At 37.5% G+C, this 20,205-nt stretch overlaps 1 protein-coding gene across 1 annotated transcript; it reads right to left on the bottom strand.

Moving 5' to 3' along the window:
• Positions 1 to 448: 448 nt before the first annotated feature.
• On the bottom strand, positions 449 to 1,444 carry LOC148909737 (uncharacterized). Its single transcript, XM_089032168.1, has one exon. The coding sequence runs from the start codon at positions 1,391 to 1,393 to the stop codon at positions 449 to 451; it is 945 nt and encodes a 314-aa protein (XP_088888294.1). The 5' UTR covers positions 1,394 to 1,444.
• Positions 1,445 to 20,205: the final 18,761 nt, after the last annotated feature.

The raw sequence follows: 20,205 nt of genomic DNA, 5'->3' as shown, positions 1-20,205 counted from the left end.
AGACTCTTTTCTACTCCTATTCTTTGCGCCTTCTTCGTACGCCATATCCACTCTACGTGTTCCGTCGGAGGCAGCATTGTGGCAATGGCAGGGGCATTTGTATGCACTCGGGTGGGGAATTTGGACTCCGCCAATACCGTAGGCGAGTTTTTTGTGTAGCAGCGCAGCGGAGCTATTTCCACAGGTTCCATACCAAGCACATCTATGCGAAATATGGGGCATTTGCGCAGGCCAAACTCTGCTATGGTCCAAAGTACACATTGTTCCCATTTGTCGTTGCCACGAACTCGCACTCCGGCTATGCGTCTGGTTTCCAAATTACAGTACCAAGCTAGGAAGATTTCTTTTGTCTCTTCGCAGCAAATACACAAACACCTGTCCAAATGTTCGGCAAGTGCCAACCACATATTCTTTGGCGGCTGTACTACGAATATGTCCTGCAAAGGTTCTAGTGTTTCCACGATAGCATTGGTGTGTTCTTTGGAGAAATCTTTGCCATAGATGGATATTTCCACTCTGGTGCATCCTCTTTTTGCACGTCTGGGCGTAGGAATGTTCTACGCAAATGGTCGTTGGGGCAATCCACGTACTCTGCCAACTTTGCTCCTACTGGGTTTTGCACTTCTCCGGCCTCGAAGTTCGACACTATCTTGTTGTATATTTTGGTTCTCTTTCCGTCTTCCATCCAAGTACAAACATGGTTCCCGACGGCATGCGTATTGTCCAAAATGGTACCATTGCGCCAACCAGCTTCTCCTTGTTCTTTGTAGCCCATTTGCCGCAGTCTGCGCACCAATGCGTGTCTGTCCAAAGTACCGGAGAAATCCTGTGTGTAGTCCACGGAGTAGATGCCATATCCTTGCCCATACAAAGCCATGGAGAATTTGCGTACGTTTTCCCCGACATCTTCTATTGGCAGCTCCGAAGTGTCTACTTTGGCCACGAAGTATCCAGCAGGATCTGTGTTGTGTATTCCATACCATTTGCCTTTGGCATTGGAGCGCTCTTCTATCTTTGCGATGTTTTCTACGATCTTTCCCTGCTTGCAGGTATGTACGATACTCGTGGGCAGAAACCCACCAAATGCCACTGTTGCTGCCGTAGATATCTGTGCAACTATTGTCTTTGCATTTCTGCAGAGCAGCTTCTTGCCATACAAATTCTCTTCCGCAACGAAACCATATACGAATATGTCATCTACGAATGGCGGCAATCCTTCCAGCGGCTGCAAACTGGTAGTACCTTCGTTGTTGCGTAGGTAGTCGCATTTGGATATGTCCGGCAGCAAGTTCCCGTCGCATGCATTGTCCAGCAGCAAATGCGCCAACACTCTGCTCTTTGCACGTATGCCCATTTCTTGCAATGTAACCGAAATACTCTTTTGGGAGTCCATGTCTATATCTAGGAGCAGAAGGTTTTTGGCTACTACTACGAATGTGGTCCTGGTTGGTCGCAAGTTGGAAGGGGGAGGCGAATCGCCTCTACCTTCTATAGACACTCTTTGAAATAGTTTCCACACATACTTAACAAAGATTTAACCTTATTGTCGACATTCTAAGACACTCTTTGAAATAGTTTCCACACATACTTAACAAAGATTTAACCTTATTGTCGACATTCTACGGGGGATATCCGGATCGACACCTTTTGGGACGCGAGAAAAGGTAGTCGAGGCACTGACAATCCATACACTCTTCTATGGGACACGCAATGCACATCTTTCGGGACACGCAATGCACATCTTTTGGGACAGCAATGCACATCTTTCGGGACAGCAATGCACATCTTTTGGGACAGCAATGCACATCTTTTGGAACACAAAAAAAGGTAGCCGAAAGTGGTTGCCGGGAAAATGGGATTCTGTACACTCTACTAATGCATTGTATATCCGACAAATATTTTAACCTCCGTTTGCGGTACCCAACACAGCAGCAGTAAGGACTTATCGCGCGGCTGCCGACGGATCGCGCAAGACCCCCTGTAGGGCCTTTAACCTACCTCCGAAACCCCAGGGGGGGCTGGGGTTTTTCGATATGTCATTTTTTCAAATGCCGGCGCTCCGCGAGTCCCCCTTACTGCTGCTGCTGAACCATTTGTGTTTTTTCCTTGTAGCTAGGAGGATATATTTTTTGTGCATGATCTTTTTTAACACACACGATTTATTACTTTTACACTTTTGCCTTATACGATTATTTTCCCCTGTGCTCAATTTCTGAGGTTTTTTCCCAGCCCCTTCCACAACAACAAAAGCGAATTGTCATATGCATTTCCCACAGGCGGCTTTGATCTAGATAATTAACATTGGATTAAGCGGTTTACACCGGAAAATTATCTCCTTGCAATAATTAATGCTAAAGAAACAGAACAGAAAACACCAGTGATATTACAAATAGTTATTGCTAATAGTTATTTCATGTATTTGGATTTTTAGTTTTGATCTGGTCTGCAGTCTGCAATCTGCAATCTGAAGTCTGCAGTCTGCGTTTGTCGCACACCGATAAATTGAATATTTCAGCTAATTAAATGGCATACTTATTAACTTTGAAGCTTTTTTGATACAATGAATTGGAATCCCAATTGATGACTTTTTCGCATCTAGATTATCTATTATATCTTGCACTTCATTAGTGAGTATACCTCGGAACATAAAGCTATTTAGATACGATTTTTTGTAATTCAATGGATCTGTTTGGGCCGTAGCAGTTTTGTCTGATAGGATATTTTTTAGTGGCCCTCTCTTTCCTTATATATAAAAAAAATTTGGGCCTCCCCTAAATACTTGCACAATATGTTAAGTGTATGCTACATCGAGTGTATAAGCAGATTAAAAAAGTCTCAGTGGCCGAGCGGTTGAGATCTTGTCTAGCAAACGAGAGGTCAGTGGTTCGAGTCCTGCGAGAACTCAACTGAGGCAGATTTTTTAATCTGCTTATACACTCAATGTAGCATACACTTAACATATAGATCATTACTGAGTTATTTCTTTTTCGATAGCTATCCTTAATTCAATATAATAGGTTATTTTAACTTTATTAATGAAGGCAGCGTAGGACAATTTATGATTTTTTTTAAACTACTTTTGTATATATAGTATTTTGCTAATAACATTATATAACGCAGTGTCTAAATGCCCGGCAGCCGGTAGCGGTCTAAAATTGACTAAATGCCCGGCAGTCCAAACTTTCACCAAAAAAAACGAGAACTGGCTACAGGTAATGGAATCAAACTAGTCTAACTTTATTATGGTATATTAAGCGCTTCCTGTAGTCTGGACTGATTCGAAAAAAGATTGTCTGTATTCGCTCGGCATAGAATACCGAGCACTTGGTTCATGTCACTTAGAATATTTTCGGCAACACTGCCGGTCGCAATTTTCGCAAAAAATACGATAAATTACCTACGTTAATGAAGCCAAACTAGTCTAAATTTATCGAGGAATATTAAGCGCTACTTGTACTCTACACTGCTTCTAATAAGGATTGCGGTTTGTCTTTGCTCGGCATAGAATACCGAGCACTTGGTTCATGTCCCATCGTCGTTTATTTTTTTGCGAAGTAATACGAAACAATCCTTATTAGAAGCAGTGTAGGGTGCAAGAAGCGCTTAATATTCCTCGATAAATTTAGACTAGTTTGGCTTCATTAACGTAGGTAATTTATCGTATTTTTTGCGAAAATTGCGACCGGCAGTGTTGCCGAAAATATTCTAAGTGACATGAACCAAGTGCTCGGTATTCTATGCCGAGCGAATACAGACAATCTTTTTTCGAATCAGTCCAGACTACAGGAAGCGCTTAATATACCATAATAAAGTTAGACTAGTTTGATTCCATTAGCTGTAGCCAGTTCTCGTTTTTTTGGTGAACGTTTGGACTGCCGGGCATTTAGACACTGCGTAAAATTAAATGATTTATTAAAATGTGGTCACTGATTTCAGCTGCAATACCAAGAGCAATGTACAACTCTTTAAAATCAAGATACTGAATTTTTGATTTTCTAAATAAATTTTCCTTAAAAGAGGACCAAAATGATTGGACCTCAGGACAATGGTAAAAAAGATGTTCGATAGTCTCTTCTCGAATCTGGCAGAAGGAACCGGCAAAGGAGAATTAATTTTTCCTATTTTGAAAAGTAATTGTTTTGTAAATAGAATTCTATGAAAAAATTTAAATTGAAATTCACGTGTCTTTGTATCAAGAATTTTTTTTTGCGTTGTCGGAGGGGATATTTTCTTTGACAACACTATAGTAACCTATTCCACATACTCCCATTCATGCTCAGTTGATATAAGATATGGGATGAAATATTAACCAGCGGTCTAAGCCAAGCTGGAACAGCTTGGCTTAGGGGTGCTGTCAACTACGACCCACGTGGACCCATGGGTGGGTGGGTGGGTGGGTGGGCGGGCCGTCAGTCCAGCTCGTTCCGCTGGCAAAACTAAGCAAGAATGAGTGTATTTACTCGAGGCGCTTTTATAGCCAATCCGTGGCGTTATTCACGTGCACATAAATATGCAGTAGTGCTAATGATCGATTATTTTGAGTTATTTCATTTTCGCATATCATTAGGAGTATTTAGAATAGTATAAGCTTCCCTAGAACTTAGTTTTTCAATTTTAAGCCTTTTTCCTACTTGAGTACAAATTATAGCTCCATTTATTTGAAAAGGTTTAAAAGAAGTCTTATTAGCTGCGTAATTTTCTTTGACTATTTTACTCCACCCGGTTAGCTCAGTTGGTAAGAGCGTCGGTCTGTTGTGCGGAAGGTCGTGGTTCAAGCCTCGGCCGGACCAACACTCAGGGTCTTAAAATAACTGAGGAGAAGGTGCTGCCTTTGTAATTATATCTGCAAACGGTTAGACCTTCAAGTCTTCTCGGACAAGGACTTAAAACCGTAGGCCATGTAACCTACAGTAAATGGGATGTTGAGGCTAATCCTCAACAAGGGTATTCCGGAGTTCCCGCGTTCCTATGTTTCTATTATACGTTTTCTGCATAAATGTCCCGCAATCCTTTGCGCGGTATATGTTTTACATGTGCTTGAAGTAGTGTGCCGTACTTGTATACCGTAGTGTCAATTCGGTGAGTTTTTCGTACTGTTTTCCTTTTTTATTTCCCTTTATACATTGTAATTTTAGCTTTGGAAATTTTAGGTTTCACCGGGCCTTTTCCCTAGCCTGTTTTTTCGTGGTATTGGACTGGTTTGTGCAAATAAAGTTTAGCCATAAAACTATGCCCGTGTAGAGCCAAATCGACACATAATCCCTTCGAACGATAAAAGAACCACTGAGGACGTAAAAAGAAACCATGGCAGTGACCACCCTCAGTGCCTCCACTTCATACTTACCATCTCTTATGCTTGTAAATTGCATAAAAAAACTCCATGTAAAGCGCCTTTGATTATGTAATGTTTAATAAACGAGCAGGAGTGTTTTATCGGGTATAAAACACGAGGCGCAGCCGAGTGGTTTTAGACCCGATAAAACACGATCTGCGAGATTATTAAACGGCTTAGAAAACTTATGATGTTTGTTCTCATTGTGTACCGATTTTTTTACGAAATGAACCAAGTTTGATAGAGAAAATCCAAGTTAAAGTTTATGCAAATGAAGACGAATCTTTATCCGATTTAAAATCACCTTCATGGTCATGATTTCTATTGTGTTTTCTTCATGAATTATTAATGAGTTTTCTAAATCCACATAGAAAAGGGCGCTATATAAATCATAATCATCATCATTAATCATCATCATTGCCAAGATTTCGGAATAGCACGTATTATTTGTCTAAGGTTGAACATTTCCAGTGGGCCTAAATGTGCAGCTTTCCTCCCTAAAATTGGGGCGTGATTTTCGTAAAGATCGCCTATTCTGCAAATTCCAATAGAGTAAATATTTCTAATAATAACTGACTTATTATTGATGCAAATACATTTATTGTTCCAAATGACTTGGTTAGTTATGTCCTCTAGCGAATCGGGTGTCTTTTGTAGGACAAGTATTGACCAAGATGTCAGACATTCTTGATAGAAATTAGGAAGCTTTAGAGGTAGCTTTTTTAAATCATAGTTGCAATAAAAAAGTAATTTCCCACCTATTCTTTCTAAGTAATGGTTTAAAAAATATTTCCAAGTACAGGGATAGTCTGCCAGAGAATTTTTAATACACATAATCCGTTGTGCATGCATTAAAGGTTCGATATCTAGCATCTTCAGTCCTCCAAGCTCAATATCATTTACAAGAGTTGAGCGTTTCACTTTGTCTTTACCATTCCAGATGAAATTATACAATAAGTGGTTTATCTCTTTAATTGTTTCACTGTCTACTGAAATCAGTGATAAGCAATAGAGTATTTTAGGAATAGAGAATGTTTTGATTATTTGAATTTTTCCAATCATAGTGAGGCCTCTCCACTTCCATCTTGCAAACGTTGATTTTAACGAAGTTTAATTTTTTTGAAAGACCTTTGTCATGAGTGAAAAAAATACCTAAAATTTCGACTGCAGCTTTAATTTCTTCAATGCCTAGATCTTGAGCTGTTATCTTATTGGAACCAAGGCTCATGACTTCTGTTTTGTCATCATTGACTTTAAAACCGGAGTAGCCACTAAACATTTTTAATACTTTGAAAAGTCTACGAAACGAAGATCTATTGTGAATAACAACGGTTAGGTCATCTGCAAATAGATTCAATTTTATACTCTGTTCGTTTATTGTCAGACCTGTTATATCTTTGTCACTACGTATATTAATTGCTAGGGTTTCAATTACTAGAATAAGTAGATATGGAGGGAGGGGATCGCCCTGGCGTACTCCACCCGAGATGTCGAAAAAGGGAGTGGCTGTACCATTATTAATCGCACAACTAGATATATTCTTATAAAATGTCTTGACCCACGCTATGAATGATGGTCCAAAATTGAATTCTTTTAAGACTTTAAATAAGAAATTCCAATTTAAAGAGTCAATGGCTTTTTCAAAATCAACTGCAACTAACAGTGCTTCGATATTTTTGCTTCTAGTGAAATCCAAAATATCATCAATCGTACGAATGGCATTAAATATGGTTCTACCTTTTACAAAAGCGTGCTGATTGTGATGTATAATATGAGGCAATATCTTTTCTAACCTTCGTGCTATTGTTTTCGAACCAATTTTGACATCAACATTGATAAGTGAAATGGATCTCCAATTTATAATAAACCGTCCTATCTTTTCCCTTTTTTTCGATCAGTGTAATTACAGCCTGTTTCTGAAAGGTAGTGAGCTCCCCATTTTTATGACAACAGTTTAGACATTCTACTAAGATAGACCCAACAAGTGGCCAAAAGGTTTTATAGAACTCAGTTGTGAGGCCATCATTACCTGGGGTTTTATTTTTTTGAAATGTATTTAGAACATCGAAGCATTGCTTAATAGTTAGTTCTCCTTCGCAAAGAGACCTCATATCGAGTGAGAGTTTCGGTATATTGCAGCTTGATAAAAATTCACTTGAGCTTTGATCGTAATCAATATTGGTTTTTTATTGATTAAGATCGTGATAAAAGTTTTCTAGGTCTTTTAATATAATGTCGGGGTCTGAAATGACCTGTTCATTTTCATCTATAAGCTGTTTGACCGATGTTTTCTTTCTTCTCCAATATTCCAAGTTCAAAAAATATTTGCTGTTTTTTTCTCCATTTTCGTACCGATTCACTCGAGATCTAATAATCGAACCTCTAGTTATGTAGTCGTAATCAAATTCATATTCATCTTTCAGTGATTGCAATTCTTCTATACTTTCTTTACTCTGAGTTTCCTCACATTTTCTTTCTGCAACTTTTATTTTGGTTTCAAGAGTAGCTAGTTTTTGTCTTCTCTTTTTTGCCTTTTGCTTACTACAAGTTATTGTTTCCTGTCTGATTTTGTACTTAAGCCATTCCCATACAATTCTTATATCATTTTCATTACTAACTTCTTGGAGCCAAACAGAAAGATTATCGTTAATCATATCTATGTAGATTTTATCTTGGAGTAGACTGTTATTCATTTTCCAAAAAGAAGGACCGTGTTTTTTGTCAGTTATGCTATTTATATTCAGAATTATAGCGGAATGATCGCACTTGATAGAGCACACGACATCTACTCTATCAACATCTTCTTGCAATGAATCGCTTAAAAACCAGTAGTCCGTTTTGCTATCGGGTTTCGAGTTCGCCATAGATCTATAAGGTCTTGTTTGAAAGGAATATTTTGCAGTTCATTAACTGAATCTTTAACAGAGGGGGTTCCTCCTGAACCATCAAGTTTTGGAGTTTGCCTAATGGCCGTGGGTCGTGGATACAAAGTCATGGGTTCCAACCTTTTTTTCCAAATTTATCATTTATGAATTTAAATTTAACACTATACTTCCAAAACGAGATTGTGTGGCTTTGTTCCTATAAATTCGGTGTAATTGTGGGTTGTGCAAGGTAGTCTGGTGTCTTATTTGTGTGACAGTGTTATTAAGACACACCAAAATTGGTGGCCTGGAAAAACTTTTAGCACTTTTTTACATTTCAATTATATTGGCCTTGCTGTTTAAACATAAATTTGGCGAAGAAAAAAAAAAAGAGGTTTACCGTTACCTGCGACTCCAAGTTTGATGGGGGCTGCTTTTATGCAGCGGCAGCGTATCAGTTGGGATTAAATACCAAGAAGGTCAAAGAAGTTATATTCAGTAACTTAGAAAAGAACCGATTTGACGTAAGTATAATCAAAACGATGTTTTATTCTTGATTTTGCGGGTCCATACCTAAATTACAAGAAAAGTAGAAATTCGAATAGAGTCAGCTCTTTAAAAATCATGTTAAGCTGCAGAGCAGGCGTTCTTGTTATGGGTTTGAGAAAGAATCGGCGTTTTGGAGTTCCTGTTTCGACTACGTGCCCGCGAGAAAAATGGGACCTAGCTCGGTTTCAATTCTCGCTCGTTCCAAATGTCCAAAGTTCCCCCAAAACCCCGGTTTTTCCCCAAACCCACAAGAACGCCAGCTTTGCAGGCTAAAATCATGTCCACCAACTACATGGAATGAATAATCGCCGGTTTAGGAGATTCCAACACGTGTCTCCATCTTCATCTTCATCAACAGTCTCAAACCTATTATTCAGCTTTATTGAAACCCAAATTTAATTTTATGTCCTAATGTATACGAAGGATCTAGTATCTTTTCGTATTGGGTGTTACTGGTAAAGAGCCTAGCTATGCCATAGATTGAAATATTTTACTCTGCATGTCTCACGCTGTGTGGACACTACAAAAACTTTTATGAATCTCGAATCAATCTCAACACACTTCTAATTGCTCCTCTCGTTTTCTGTTATCAAGCCAAAACTCCAAATATTTGCTTTTAACAACTACCAATGACAAACAAGAAATATATGACCCGAATTGCGTGACGTTGAACAACATATTAGTGAACTAAATACTTGAAATATATGCTGATTTCAGTCCTGCGCATTCTCTATTTAAAGTCAAATAGTACTTTGTAATATCAAGGCATTGAACAGCACTCTAAAAGTCGTGCTTTAGTTTCTGCCCATATTTAAAGGCCAAATCAGACACAAACTACCTTGCACAACCCACAATTGCACCGAATTTATAGGAACAAAGCCACACAATCTCGTTTTAGAAGAATAGTGAAGAAATGATAAATTTGGAAAAAAAATGGAACCCACGACCCACGACCTCGTACCCACGACCCACGACTTCGTTCCCACGACCCACGACCCACGACCATTAGGCAAACTCAGCAGACATTGTACTCGATATGGACCATAGATTCTAGAACGTCAAGTAGCTTTTGAAAAAACTGGCTTTGCTCTTTTACTTTTGTTGGAGCATAAACATTAGCAATAAGAAACGGAGTATTTTGTATGGAGAGGTCTAATATGACAAATCTTCCTTTAGAATCTATAGTCAAAATCAAGTGTACCTCGAATAAGAATAAGAGTTTCTTTGCTATGATTTGTCCCATGTGAAAAAAAAAGTTCCCCTTTCCATTCCTTCCTCCATTGATTTACAATTTCTTCTGTACTATACGTTTCTTGAAGACACTAAATGTCTGCCTTTTGATTATTTAACCAATTAAACAAAACTTTTCGTTTTTCATAGTAACGTATTCCTCGTACGTTTAAGGATAGCATTTTAAATTGGACATTATTCTGGCTCATTCCAAAAAGAGAAAAGAGCTAGCAATAGAAGAAAAAAGCTTGAACAAACTCCTTTTTCGTTAATATATAGAATTTCTCCAAAGGTAGGATTGAATATTAGCGATATACAGCACACATAGAAATACAACGTATACAGACATATAAAAACATAGCCAGGAAACACTGTTAAGCTACTACTGAAAAGGCGCCTAGCATAAATTACGCACGTAAATACTCTAGAGGCGTCGAGCTCCCGATTTAAGGTATTAGGATACGAAAAAATGACTATTTGCTTGAAAATTTTTTGTGTGGAAATTTCGTAACTTTAAACGTTTTTCTTTCATATGTTTGTGAAACTTCTTGCATTTTGTGTTTGGAAAAGCCAAAATTTTGAGAAAAATCGAAATCGTGACTTTATGAAGAACGGAAATTTCCCGTCACATGCAATAACATTGAGTCCAAATGCTCCTTTGTCCTTGTAACAAGATCCTACATTACGATCGTCCAGAACAACAGATAATTTGACAAGTGATGACAAAATAGAAGGCTCAAGGTTTTTTGGCCAACACCATCTTGGCTCCCTGCAGCTTCCGGCTTCAAACAATGAAATGCATTTTTCTCGAATTTTTTTTGCCGCTAAAACCTAAACTTCAAAAAGCTAAAAGTCCCTTGGATTTCATTCGATTTTTCTACAATTTGGAGAGTTTATAAAGTAACTCATGATCCAAAAAAGAGTGCCTCCGATTTTTGCAATTTAATTTCTTTCCAAAGTTATGACGCTTTTTACTCTAAACAACACTCCAAAAGCAATCGCCGAACTTTGATCGAAAATAGCGAGAGATATAACACAGATATACAAAATCTGGGACACCCTTTTTGAGCTTCACATTAGTCACATAATAGGCAAGCGAGATGAGACCGTGCATGGTACGAAAGAATTTGATGTTGTGATCATTAGCAAACAATAGAACGATCAATGTTTTCTGTATCTCCCGTTCGCTTTAGATCGCTTTAAATGACTTCAATAGTCTTGCAATTTTGTGTACTATCAGTTTAAGTTCTAATTTGTATCCTGACGTAGTTTTGAGAGAGATTATCAGCGAATTTTATAATAATGGAAGATCTAGTAAGGTTGACTAGAAAACTGCGATGAAAAGTGCGCATCGAATGTTTACCCCGTCTTCTGAACTATACGTTTTCACAAAATCGCATAAGTCGATTACCTTCAAAATGTTCCTTTTAAAACTAGATACAGAGTAAAACTAAATGAGCAATGACTTTTGTGAATATATAGCTCTGAAATATCAATTTCGGCCGTATCAAATCCATTGTTTAGTTTTGAAGTAGATTATGCACTATATTTAAATAATCTCAAATATCTCATAATAAGCTAGATAGATTTTTTCAAAAATCCCTACAAATGGAGGCATCTAGTATATTATGATTATGTGGTACGAAGCATTTTAGTGTTGAACGCTCTGCAAGGCTAAAACTGCTCTCTAAACGAAAACAAATATTTCATGATAATCACGTGTTATGAAGTCCGATTTCATTAAAAACTGCATCAAATATTAATTCAATCTTTATGTGACTTATGTGCAAAAAAGATTTACAATCGGATAAAACACGTTTATGCACCAGCGTTCCAAACGTGGAAGGTAGCAGTCAAGCGTGAGGGGGTCCAGCCACCTTAAGCTTGGATATTTCTTCTTTCTTGATTTGTTTATTTCTTCTACTTTCTGATTTTCTTTGTCTATTGTCTTGCTAAGAAAGTCTACACTCTTCTTCAGATCGTTGGTTTTGTTCGCTGTCTTTGTTGTTTCAAGTTTCTTGCTGCATCTTCTGCGCGGTTACGTTAGTCTGGTTAACTGAATCTTGAAGTAAATTGAGCTGGGTTTCTATGTTATCAAGTTTTCCTAGTTTCTCCATGATGAAATCATTTTTGCGAACTTCGAGAGAAGTTCGTCGGTTGTCTTTATGGCAGTGGTAGCATTCTCAGTTGGCGTTTGCTCTTTCTGTTTCTTCATTTCTGGAGACATTGACTCAGAGTTACATGAATTTGTAGAGTTTAAACTTCCTCTATCCTTTCTTTTCGGAAAGTTTGCCGATAACATTCTTGGTGGAGGGAAAAACTAGCTAAATTCAAATAATTTATCGGGAGCTCTTCGACTTCGTGGTTACTCCATCATCGCCCGACCCAGTCCTGAGTGACAGTAGTTGTCATTCTACTATCAAACTCTTCTGTGTCTCCTATCTGAACAAAGACACAGAACATCTAGACATGGGCTAGCGTCATTGGTTCACAGAAAACTTATCAGTTGGGACGATATTAACCATATCTACTGTGTCTACCCAGAAGAAGAAACAAGCAACAAATTATTCAAATGATGGTGGTGGGTTCATTGTACTTCCATTCTTAGAGTTTTCCGCTATGGCTATGTACATTTGCAACTACCGCCACTACTACCACTACCACCAATAATAATAATAGTAATAGTAGTAATAGTGATGGTGATAGTGATAGTGATAGTGGCCGGTGACTGGTGATGGTGATAGTGGAACCGCTTGATTAATGAGCATGAGATGACATTTCAAAGCCTCCAATTCAGGCGGGACGGGATCCCTGGCCCCAATTTGATGTGGTCATCAACTACATTTATGATCTATAATGTTTACATTTGTCTTTGTGGATATTAACAGGGGTTAATATGAATCTAAATCTGTAGGCGGGCCAGGATGGGAACAGGAAGTCGAATTTAATTAATCTATTGTTCCATCATATGGTGTTTTAGCACATCAATGTAATATGCAAACATAATAATACTTAAGTAGTGCGTTTAATTAGCTGAAGCAATTTCACTTAGCACGCGATAGGAATAAGTCATCGAACTACCGCTTTATAGAATTTTTCCCGCCCACCACCCCACAATAGAGGTAGTCAAAAATTAATTGTGTAATATTTTTGTTTTCGCGATGTTGACTTATTATTCAGGAGAATAATAGTGAATACGTTTGTAAAAATATAGATTTAGGATTTAAATATATATATATATAATGTTTTTTATCTGTATATTCATAATATTGAGTTTTATGTTAATAAAGACTACCTGAACCCATTTCAGAGTCTAGAATCAGAGTCAGAATGTGGAGGAATTGGAACCCAATCATAAAGAAGTACTAGAATATGTTGGCTATGTTCCTGCTATGGTCGATAAGTACGCAATGTAACTGAATAAATCTGACAGTAATGGACACAATGCAGTTAATACAATTAAGTAGTAAACTTACTTGAAACTGAAGGACAAGAACATGGGCAGTCACCAAAATAAATGGATATACGCACCAGGACACTTGCGATATTAGCTATGAACAAACCAATTAACATAATTGAGCAGGGATAGATACCAGCAAACTTGATCTGGTCTTGTTTGAAAGCATCACCCACAGGACCTTGGTTAAATGAAATATCCGCCGTTAGTCCGCTGGTTAATGCTGGTGTTGCGAAATATTTGACTTATTCTCCTGTTGAATTGATAAGAGTGGTAAGTATAGATTTTTCTGTCGATCAAATCCTGGACCCGATACCCGATACTGAACTGACAGGGCGGCTCGGCGGTACCATTTAGTACAGTAGTAGTAGTGTGCCTTATTCTGATTCTGATGCTGATTTTATTTGCCACTGCACTAATTTTCTATATTCATATTAACATTCCTTTTTTACAACATTTCTCCTCTTCAATAAACTGGAAAAGATTATTCATCGTGGTGAACTATGATAATGATAATAAAATATAATGAAAACTTTATTGTGATGCTTTTTGTTTTACAATTGCAAATCTCGCTAATAACTAGGTAATTTGCAATCGGCTACTTGAATTAAAGATAAATTTAGTTTTACATGAAACGAAAGGCTTATAGCTCAAGATATATACTTGGATACATACTAGAAGATGGAGGGGGAAAAAAAACAACAATAATAGTAAGAAATATAATGATATGAAGATACTAAAAATTCATTAAATCAGGATTTTCCCAGTCTTTGTTTCGTTTACAAAAAATGAAATATGTGGATCTGATGGCAATGTTGATTATTTTTCTTATAATATACATTTTATGCTTTTTCTCGTATCCTAGCTGGTCGAACATTTCTAAAAACGTTGAGCTTTCCGCAGAGAAAACTCCAACAGAACTAATCGAGAGATTTACAAATTTAACAGATTTAAAAACACTACTTAATTTTCTTATAATATTTTTGTACTTTTTGTATTTTCGATCAACATTATTTTTCAAATTTGTTTCAAAACCAACTGTTAGTTCCAGAATAAAAAGACAGTCTAGTGTTTTTATCAGAAGATCAGGACGGTGAGCATCTCCAGTTATAAGCGAGGGGCTGGTATAGCCTTCAATGTCAGCATATAATGAAGATTTGTCGAGTTTAGATAGCAGTGATGCAGCGAGGAAGTTTAAGATGGAATCGTGCCTCCAAGTGAAACGTGGTAGATAGTATTGGCATCCAGCAACAACATGACAAAGAGATTCTGAAGAACCGCAATAGGAGCACTCAGAAATAGCTGACAAACCCCATTTTGCTAGATTCGTGCGTGTAGGTAGTGAGTTGTTGATATATCGAATGGTAAAGTTAAAAATGTTCTTAGGTAGATTAGCGTGAGCGGTAGACCAGATTGAATGAAGTGATGACAGGGAAAATTTCATGATGTTTGTGAAAAATGATCCTTGTGATAGCAGATGATGTGTTAGTTTTTCCTCTTGTGTAGATCTAAAGCTCTTGAGTACTTCTTTAGTTGATCGAAAAACATCATATTGAATCATTGAGCTGTTACTGGACGACTTCCAAAGATATTTGATGTCACTGCTTTTAGATGATCTTAAGGCTTTTCTTGTAACGGTTTGGCATTGAATGAACTTGACTGAAGGTGGGATGATATTTAGACCAAATTTATTTCGTGGTAGATAAGTGTTACTTAAGGTTCCAGATATGGGGATTTCTAGCCATCTGCGAAGATATTGATTTACTAAGGGGTCAAGATTTTCAGATATCCATGTTTTTCCGAGGTCAGCAACAGTTAAATGCCAGGATATTTTAGATAAAACATAACGACCATAAAGCAGGAGTTTATTTTTAGGATGAAGTGGTTTCATATCAATGTCAGACATCATGGAGCCTACAGTGGAGGTCACTTCAGATCGATGTTGGTCATTAGACATGTCAAAATCAAAGAATCTTCCTAAATATCGAAATGATTCTCCAATGTTGACACGAGGGACGAGAACGCTATTTATGAGGAGTTTAGGAAGGTACTGGATTGACTTTGTGCAGCTTTTCCTGATACCAAACGTACAACACTTATCAACTCGTATTATCATGCTTGCCCATTGACACCATATCGCAAATCGGTTAAGAAGATGCTGATTTTCCGACTCTTGAGAACTGATAACAGCAGCATCGTCTGCGAACTGAAACCAGTGGAGTGGATTTAGTAACTTGTAAGAAAAACCGAATTGACGGTACTTTTCTGACTTTATATGCTGTATAAAGGTGTTAAAGCATAAATTGAAAAGTAGAGGACTTAAACAGTCACCTTGAAGAACTCCGCGACCAATAGCTATAAAAGGAGTGCTAAATTCTTGAGTAATTATTGAGGTTTTAAAATCAGTGTACAAACTGTTAATCAACAGTTTGATATGATCTGGGATGTGATGATAGTCAAGGACTGATTGAATCAGATTGTGATGGACTTCGCCAAATGCATTTTTCAAGTCAAGAAGGGTTATTACAAGTGACCGTTGTTTAGTACGAGCTTTGTTGATAATGTCAGCCATTTGGGATGTGTGTTCTAGCGTTCCCGATAGACCAGGTGTAAATCCTTTTTGAATGTCATGTTCAATTAAATTATTGGTAACCAAAAAATTAAAAATAGAATTACGTAGACATGAGGTAAAGACTTTCAATGGAATTGATTGTAAAGTAATAGGGCGGAAGTTTGCAGGGTCACCAGAATCTCCTTTTTTATGAATTAGAATCGTACATGCTCTTTTCCATTCAGAGGGGACTGAACCAGATGACCATACTGTGCGAATTATTTCAGCTAAATAAGTGCGAAGGTAGGGACATCTTTTAAAGCAGATAATGGAGAGTTGGTCTAAAGGACATGGACTGCCAGAAGTTTTCATCCTTCTTATGACATGTGTAATTTGTTCATATGTTGGGGGATCAAGATTAAAAGGAGTAACAGGATTATTTAAGGCTGGTATCCAGTTTGGAAGATGGAAAAGCTTTGTTGGGTTAGCAGATGATAATGTTTTTTTGAAGAAATCCACACATTTTGTCATGCTAAAGGTTGGAAGAATAGTTTCTTTCGATTCGAAGATCTTTTTAACATAGCCCCAGAAGTTTTTGTTGATAAGGTTATCGTGATCGATGAAGCTGCTGGTATCTTGTTCTTGTTTGCTGTTATTTTGTAGAAGGTCACGCAATAAACGGGATACATATTTGATTTCAATAAGGTCAGCCTTTGAACGTTTTAAAATTCTTAGAGTTTTTTTCAACTCTTTTGTTGTTTTGTCTTTATACTTTTTTATCAGTTCTTCATTGACGGCTTTCTTTGCATGACCAAAATTTTCAGAAAAGTAGTCATATATAGTGTCATTTAAAAGTTTGATACATGAGTTTAAATCCTCAAGTGTGATTGGTGAATTTAAATGAAGGACCGTTTTGAAATATTCGTTAGCCGTTAACCATTGATCATCTGATTTTGGAAGATTTACTCCTACTTTAATGTTTGGAAAAATGTCCTCATCAGAATTAATGAAGAGATTATTATGATCTTGCTCGTCTTCATCATTTTCATGTTGTACAGTGTTTGTTAAATCAGCGCGTAGTTCGTCATCCAATCCAGATATTACTCTACAACTCCGCTGATGCATTTTCAAGCCACGGTTGCCTTTACAAACCTTCCCACAACAACACTTGACCGTAGTAGCACTGGTTTCAGTTGCCGATGAATTATTATAATGAGTTTGCTGGCCATGATTTTGTTGTTGCGGCTGATCATCTTGTTGTACTCTTTGTTTACAACGCCAAGCATGACGACCCAACGAGACGAAGTCTTGACCACAGAACGAACAAACAATCCCAGTAATTAAAATCAAAAGAAAACTTGAATTGACCATGATCTCAGATGTGTTAATAAGCTATTGCTAGTGATATTTTCGATGTTGATATTAATTCAAGTAAGAAAAATTCATTTAAACGGGAGACATGTACAGAGCGTGTCCACTCTGCTCAATGTCACGTAATAATAATAATAATAATAATAATAATAATAATAATAATAATAAACATATAATACACATATTAATAATATATTATTAATCCTGTCATGCTGGTAGGTTACGAAATTACGCCCTATCTAGCTTACCTAATTAGCATTCAAACGTGTTTAATTACTGCTGATAATAATAACTTTATTAAAGTTTCTAGTCTTCTAGCCGGGCACAAGTGCCCTACTAATCGGGGAGACAAAATATTCGATTGTCTCACGGTGAGTCACTGATAGGACCCTGACGCTACGGGGGTGTTCCGTAGCATTTATTATAGTGGATCGCACCAACGTTAATGGCCTATTACATCAACAGCCAAAAGCCTTCCATCCGGTTCACCATTGCCTTCTTCGTTATGACGTCATCATCCAATTGATCTCTTGTGAATACGTTGAACAGGAGCAACGTGGTTTCTGTCAATCGAGCCACCTTAATTCTTGTGTACCATTTAGGGGTCACCAACGGATCAGTTCAGTATGGGAAAGCCCCCTCCCCTTCTTGGGAACAATTCTGTTCACTGACAAATCCAGTCTACAGGCTTCATTTGCGTTTGACCGTCGTTGTGTGAACATCTCCTGAATGAATGCCAAATCTCCTGAATGAATGCCAAATCTGTCTCACCGGATTTTCTTGCTGTTGGTGATTTCGTATATCTACACTGTGTAGAATTTCAATTTCTAAATACTTGTACAGTGAAGTCTCTGCCATTTATGTCAATAAAACTAGTTGGGGGCCATTCACTTACAGCCCTCGCGAGCGAAGGATTGTTTTGTTTCGTGACTGCCAAAAAATCCGAGAACCAAATGAGAAAGGGCCGTTACTTGCTGCAAAATATTGCTAAGTAGTGGATATTAAATTTGATAATTTTATTCCAACGCGATTGATTGAGTCTTAGAACATCGAGCATCCAAACAACCGATGAAATCACATACCCGGCGACTGGACTAAGATGACAAACCTTGAATCAATTTTTCTCTTCAAAAGTATCTCTTAAAACCATTCATTTCATTACCAACATTCATTTTTATTTATTTCTTGTCAAGCTGAGGTTCTTTTCATTGAAACTTTTTTGTTTGGAATGATTATAAAGTGTTCTTGTTGTTTGGGGTCAATATTGAAGTCTAAAGTCGAATGATAAACTGATAAGCTTTGCATTGTAAATTTAATAGTTTAGTTTCTATTATAATATTCCGAGGACATGACAGTATTTTTTCCCTTATATTCCCACTGACTCAAACAGGAAAGTTTTGATTATTTGGGACTTTGATATTGAAGATCAGACTGGCTGCTTTACGGCCACTGACTGATCACACGCTGAATTGTCTTGGTTGGACATTAGAAATTGTAACTGCAATTGTTCTAAATTTCCAGAAAGAGCAACATTCCCTCAACATTTTGAGACAGATGCTGTGAACGAAAATGAAGAAAGTAACAGCACCGAAACTGTAACGCATTTGAACAACGGCTACCCTGGGTGCTCGCCCCCAAGCCCCACACGGCCTCTGGCACCCAGGGTAAACAACGGCTGACTTGAGGGTCGATGAAAAGTCTCAGATTCTGACAATTTCTCAGTATTCTGCAATAAATTTTCCAATTAAATCAATAAAAAATCAATAAAATAAAATGATAACAAAATTACGATTTCATGTCTTATCTGAAACGATTTAGTGGTGCTGTTTTCATGTGAATGAGGATAGTAGCGTTACGCGGGTATTTCCCGCCATCTTGACAAGATATGCTTGATAGGTGACATAGTACAGTGCACAACATTCAGAATAACTCGGAAACGGTAAGAGGTTCACCGGGGTTCATCTCGATATTTTTGATCATTAAGAATTAAAGCTTCAGAATATCTATAAATACAGACATGTTATCCATCGTAAATCCAGATGACAAGCGATAAAAATACACGATATTTCAACCTTCAGTGTCAGCGTGTGAAAGCGATGGCCATCGTAATGTTATACATTTACATAGAAATATGTCTTATCTGGAAACGAGACTTGGTGTACAGGAATTACAGTGGAACCCCGCTCTAAGGACACCCGCTTAATAAGGACATCTCGCTATTAAGGACAGGTTTCAAAGTCCCAACGAAAGCTCCATACATTTTCTGTTAAATTAACCCGCTTTATAAGGACACCCGTTAATAAGTACAAAGGACACATTTCTAGGACCTGAATGACAGTTTCCATACAAAATCAACGTCTTTAATGTATTTGTTTATTGATATAATGAGCTGAATACGGATTATATTGTCAGTTTCTGCGTATCGGAGGACCACACACTGATCATTGCAGTAGAGTTTCCTATTACAGCATAATGAAATAGACAAAGCTCGCAATATTACCATTGCATTGTTATTTTCCAGAACTCAACTCAAAATGAAATTGTACAATACAGTGCAGTAAATGCAAATGTAGTTCTTGTACAGTAATGCACTTTTTGTTCTAGTTTAGGCTGTTATATTGAACACTGTAGTTCAAGCTTTACAGTATAGTAAAAATAAATGGTTAAAAATGTGTTTTCAGCTGTTTTTCTGACACCTCGGTTAATAGGGACACCCCGTTAATAAGGACAGTTTTGTCCGTCCCAACGGTGTCCTTATTAACGGGGTTCCACTGTACTGCCATTAATCCATGCGGCAATTAAAAAATATGAGGTTATGATAAGTAATATGAGGGGAAAGTAATGATTCTTT

Source organism: Actinia tenebrosa, unplaced genomic scaffold (assembly GCF_029948245.1).
Source record: "Actinia tenebrosa isolate PJP-AT-01 unplaced genomic scaffold, QUT_ActTen_1.0 PGA_scaffold1__47_contigs__length_23844297, whole genome shotgun sequence".
Taxonomy (NCBI): Eukaryota; Metazoa; Cnidaria; class Anthozoa; order Actiniaria; family Actiniidae; genus Actinia; species Actinia tenebrosa.
The sequence above is the reverse complement of the archived record's forward strand: the minus strand, read 5'-3'. Positions and strand labels throughout refer to the sequence as shown.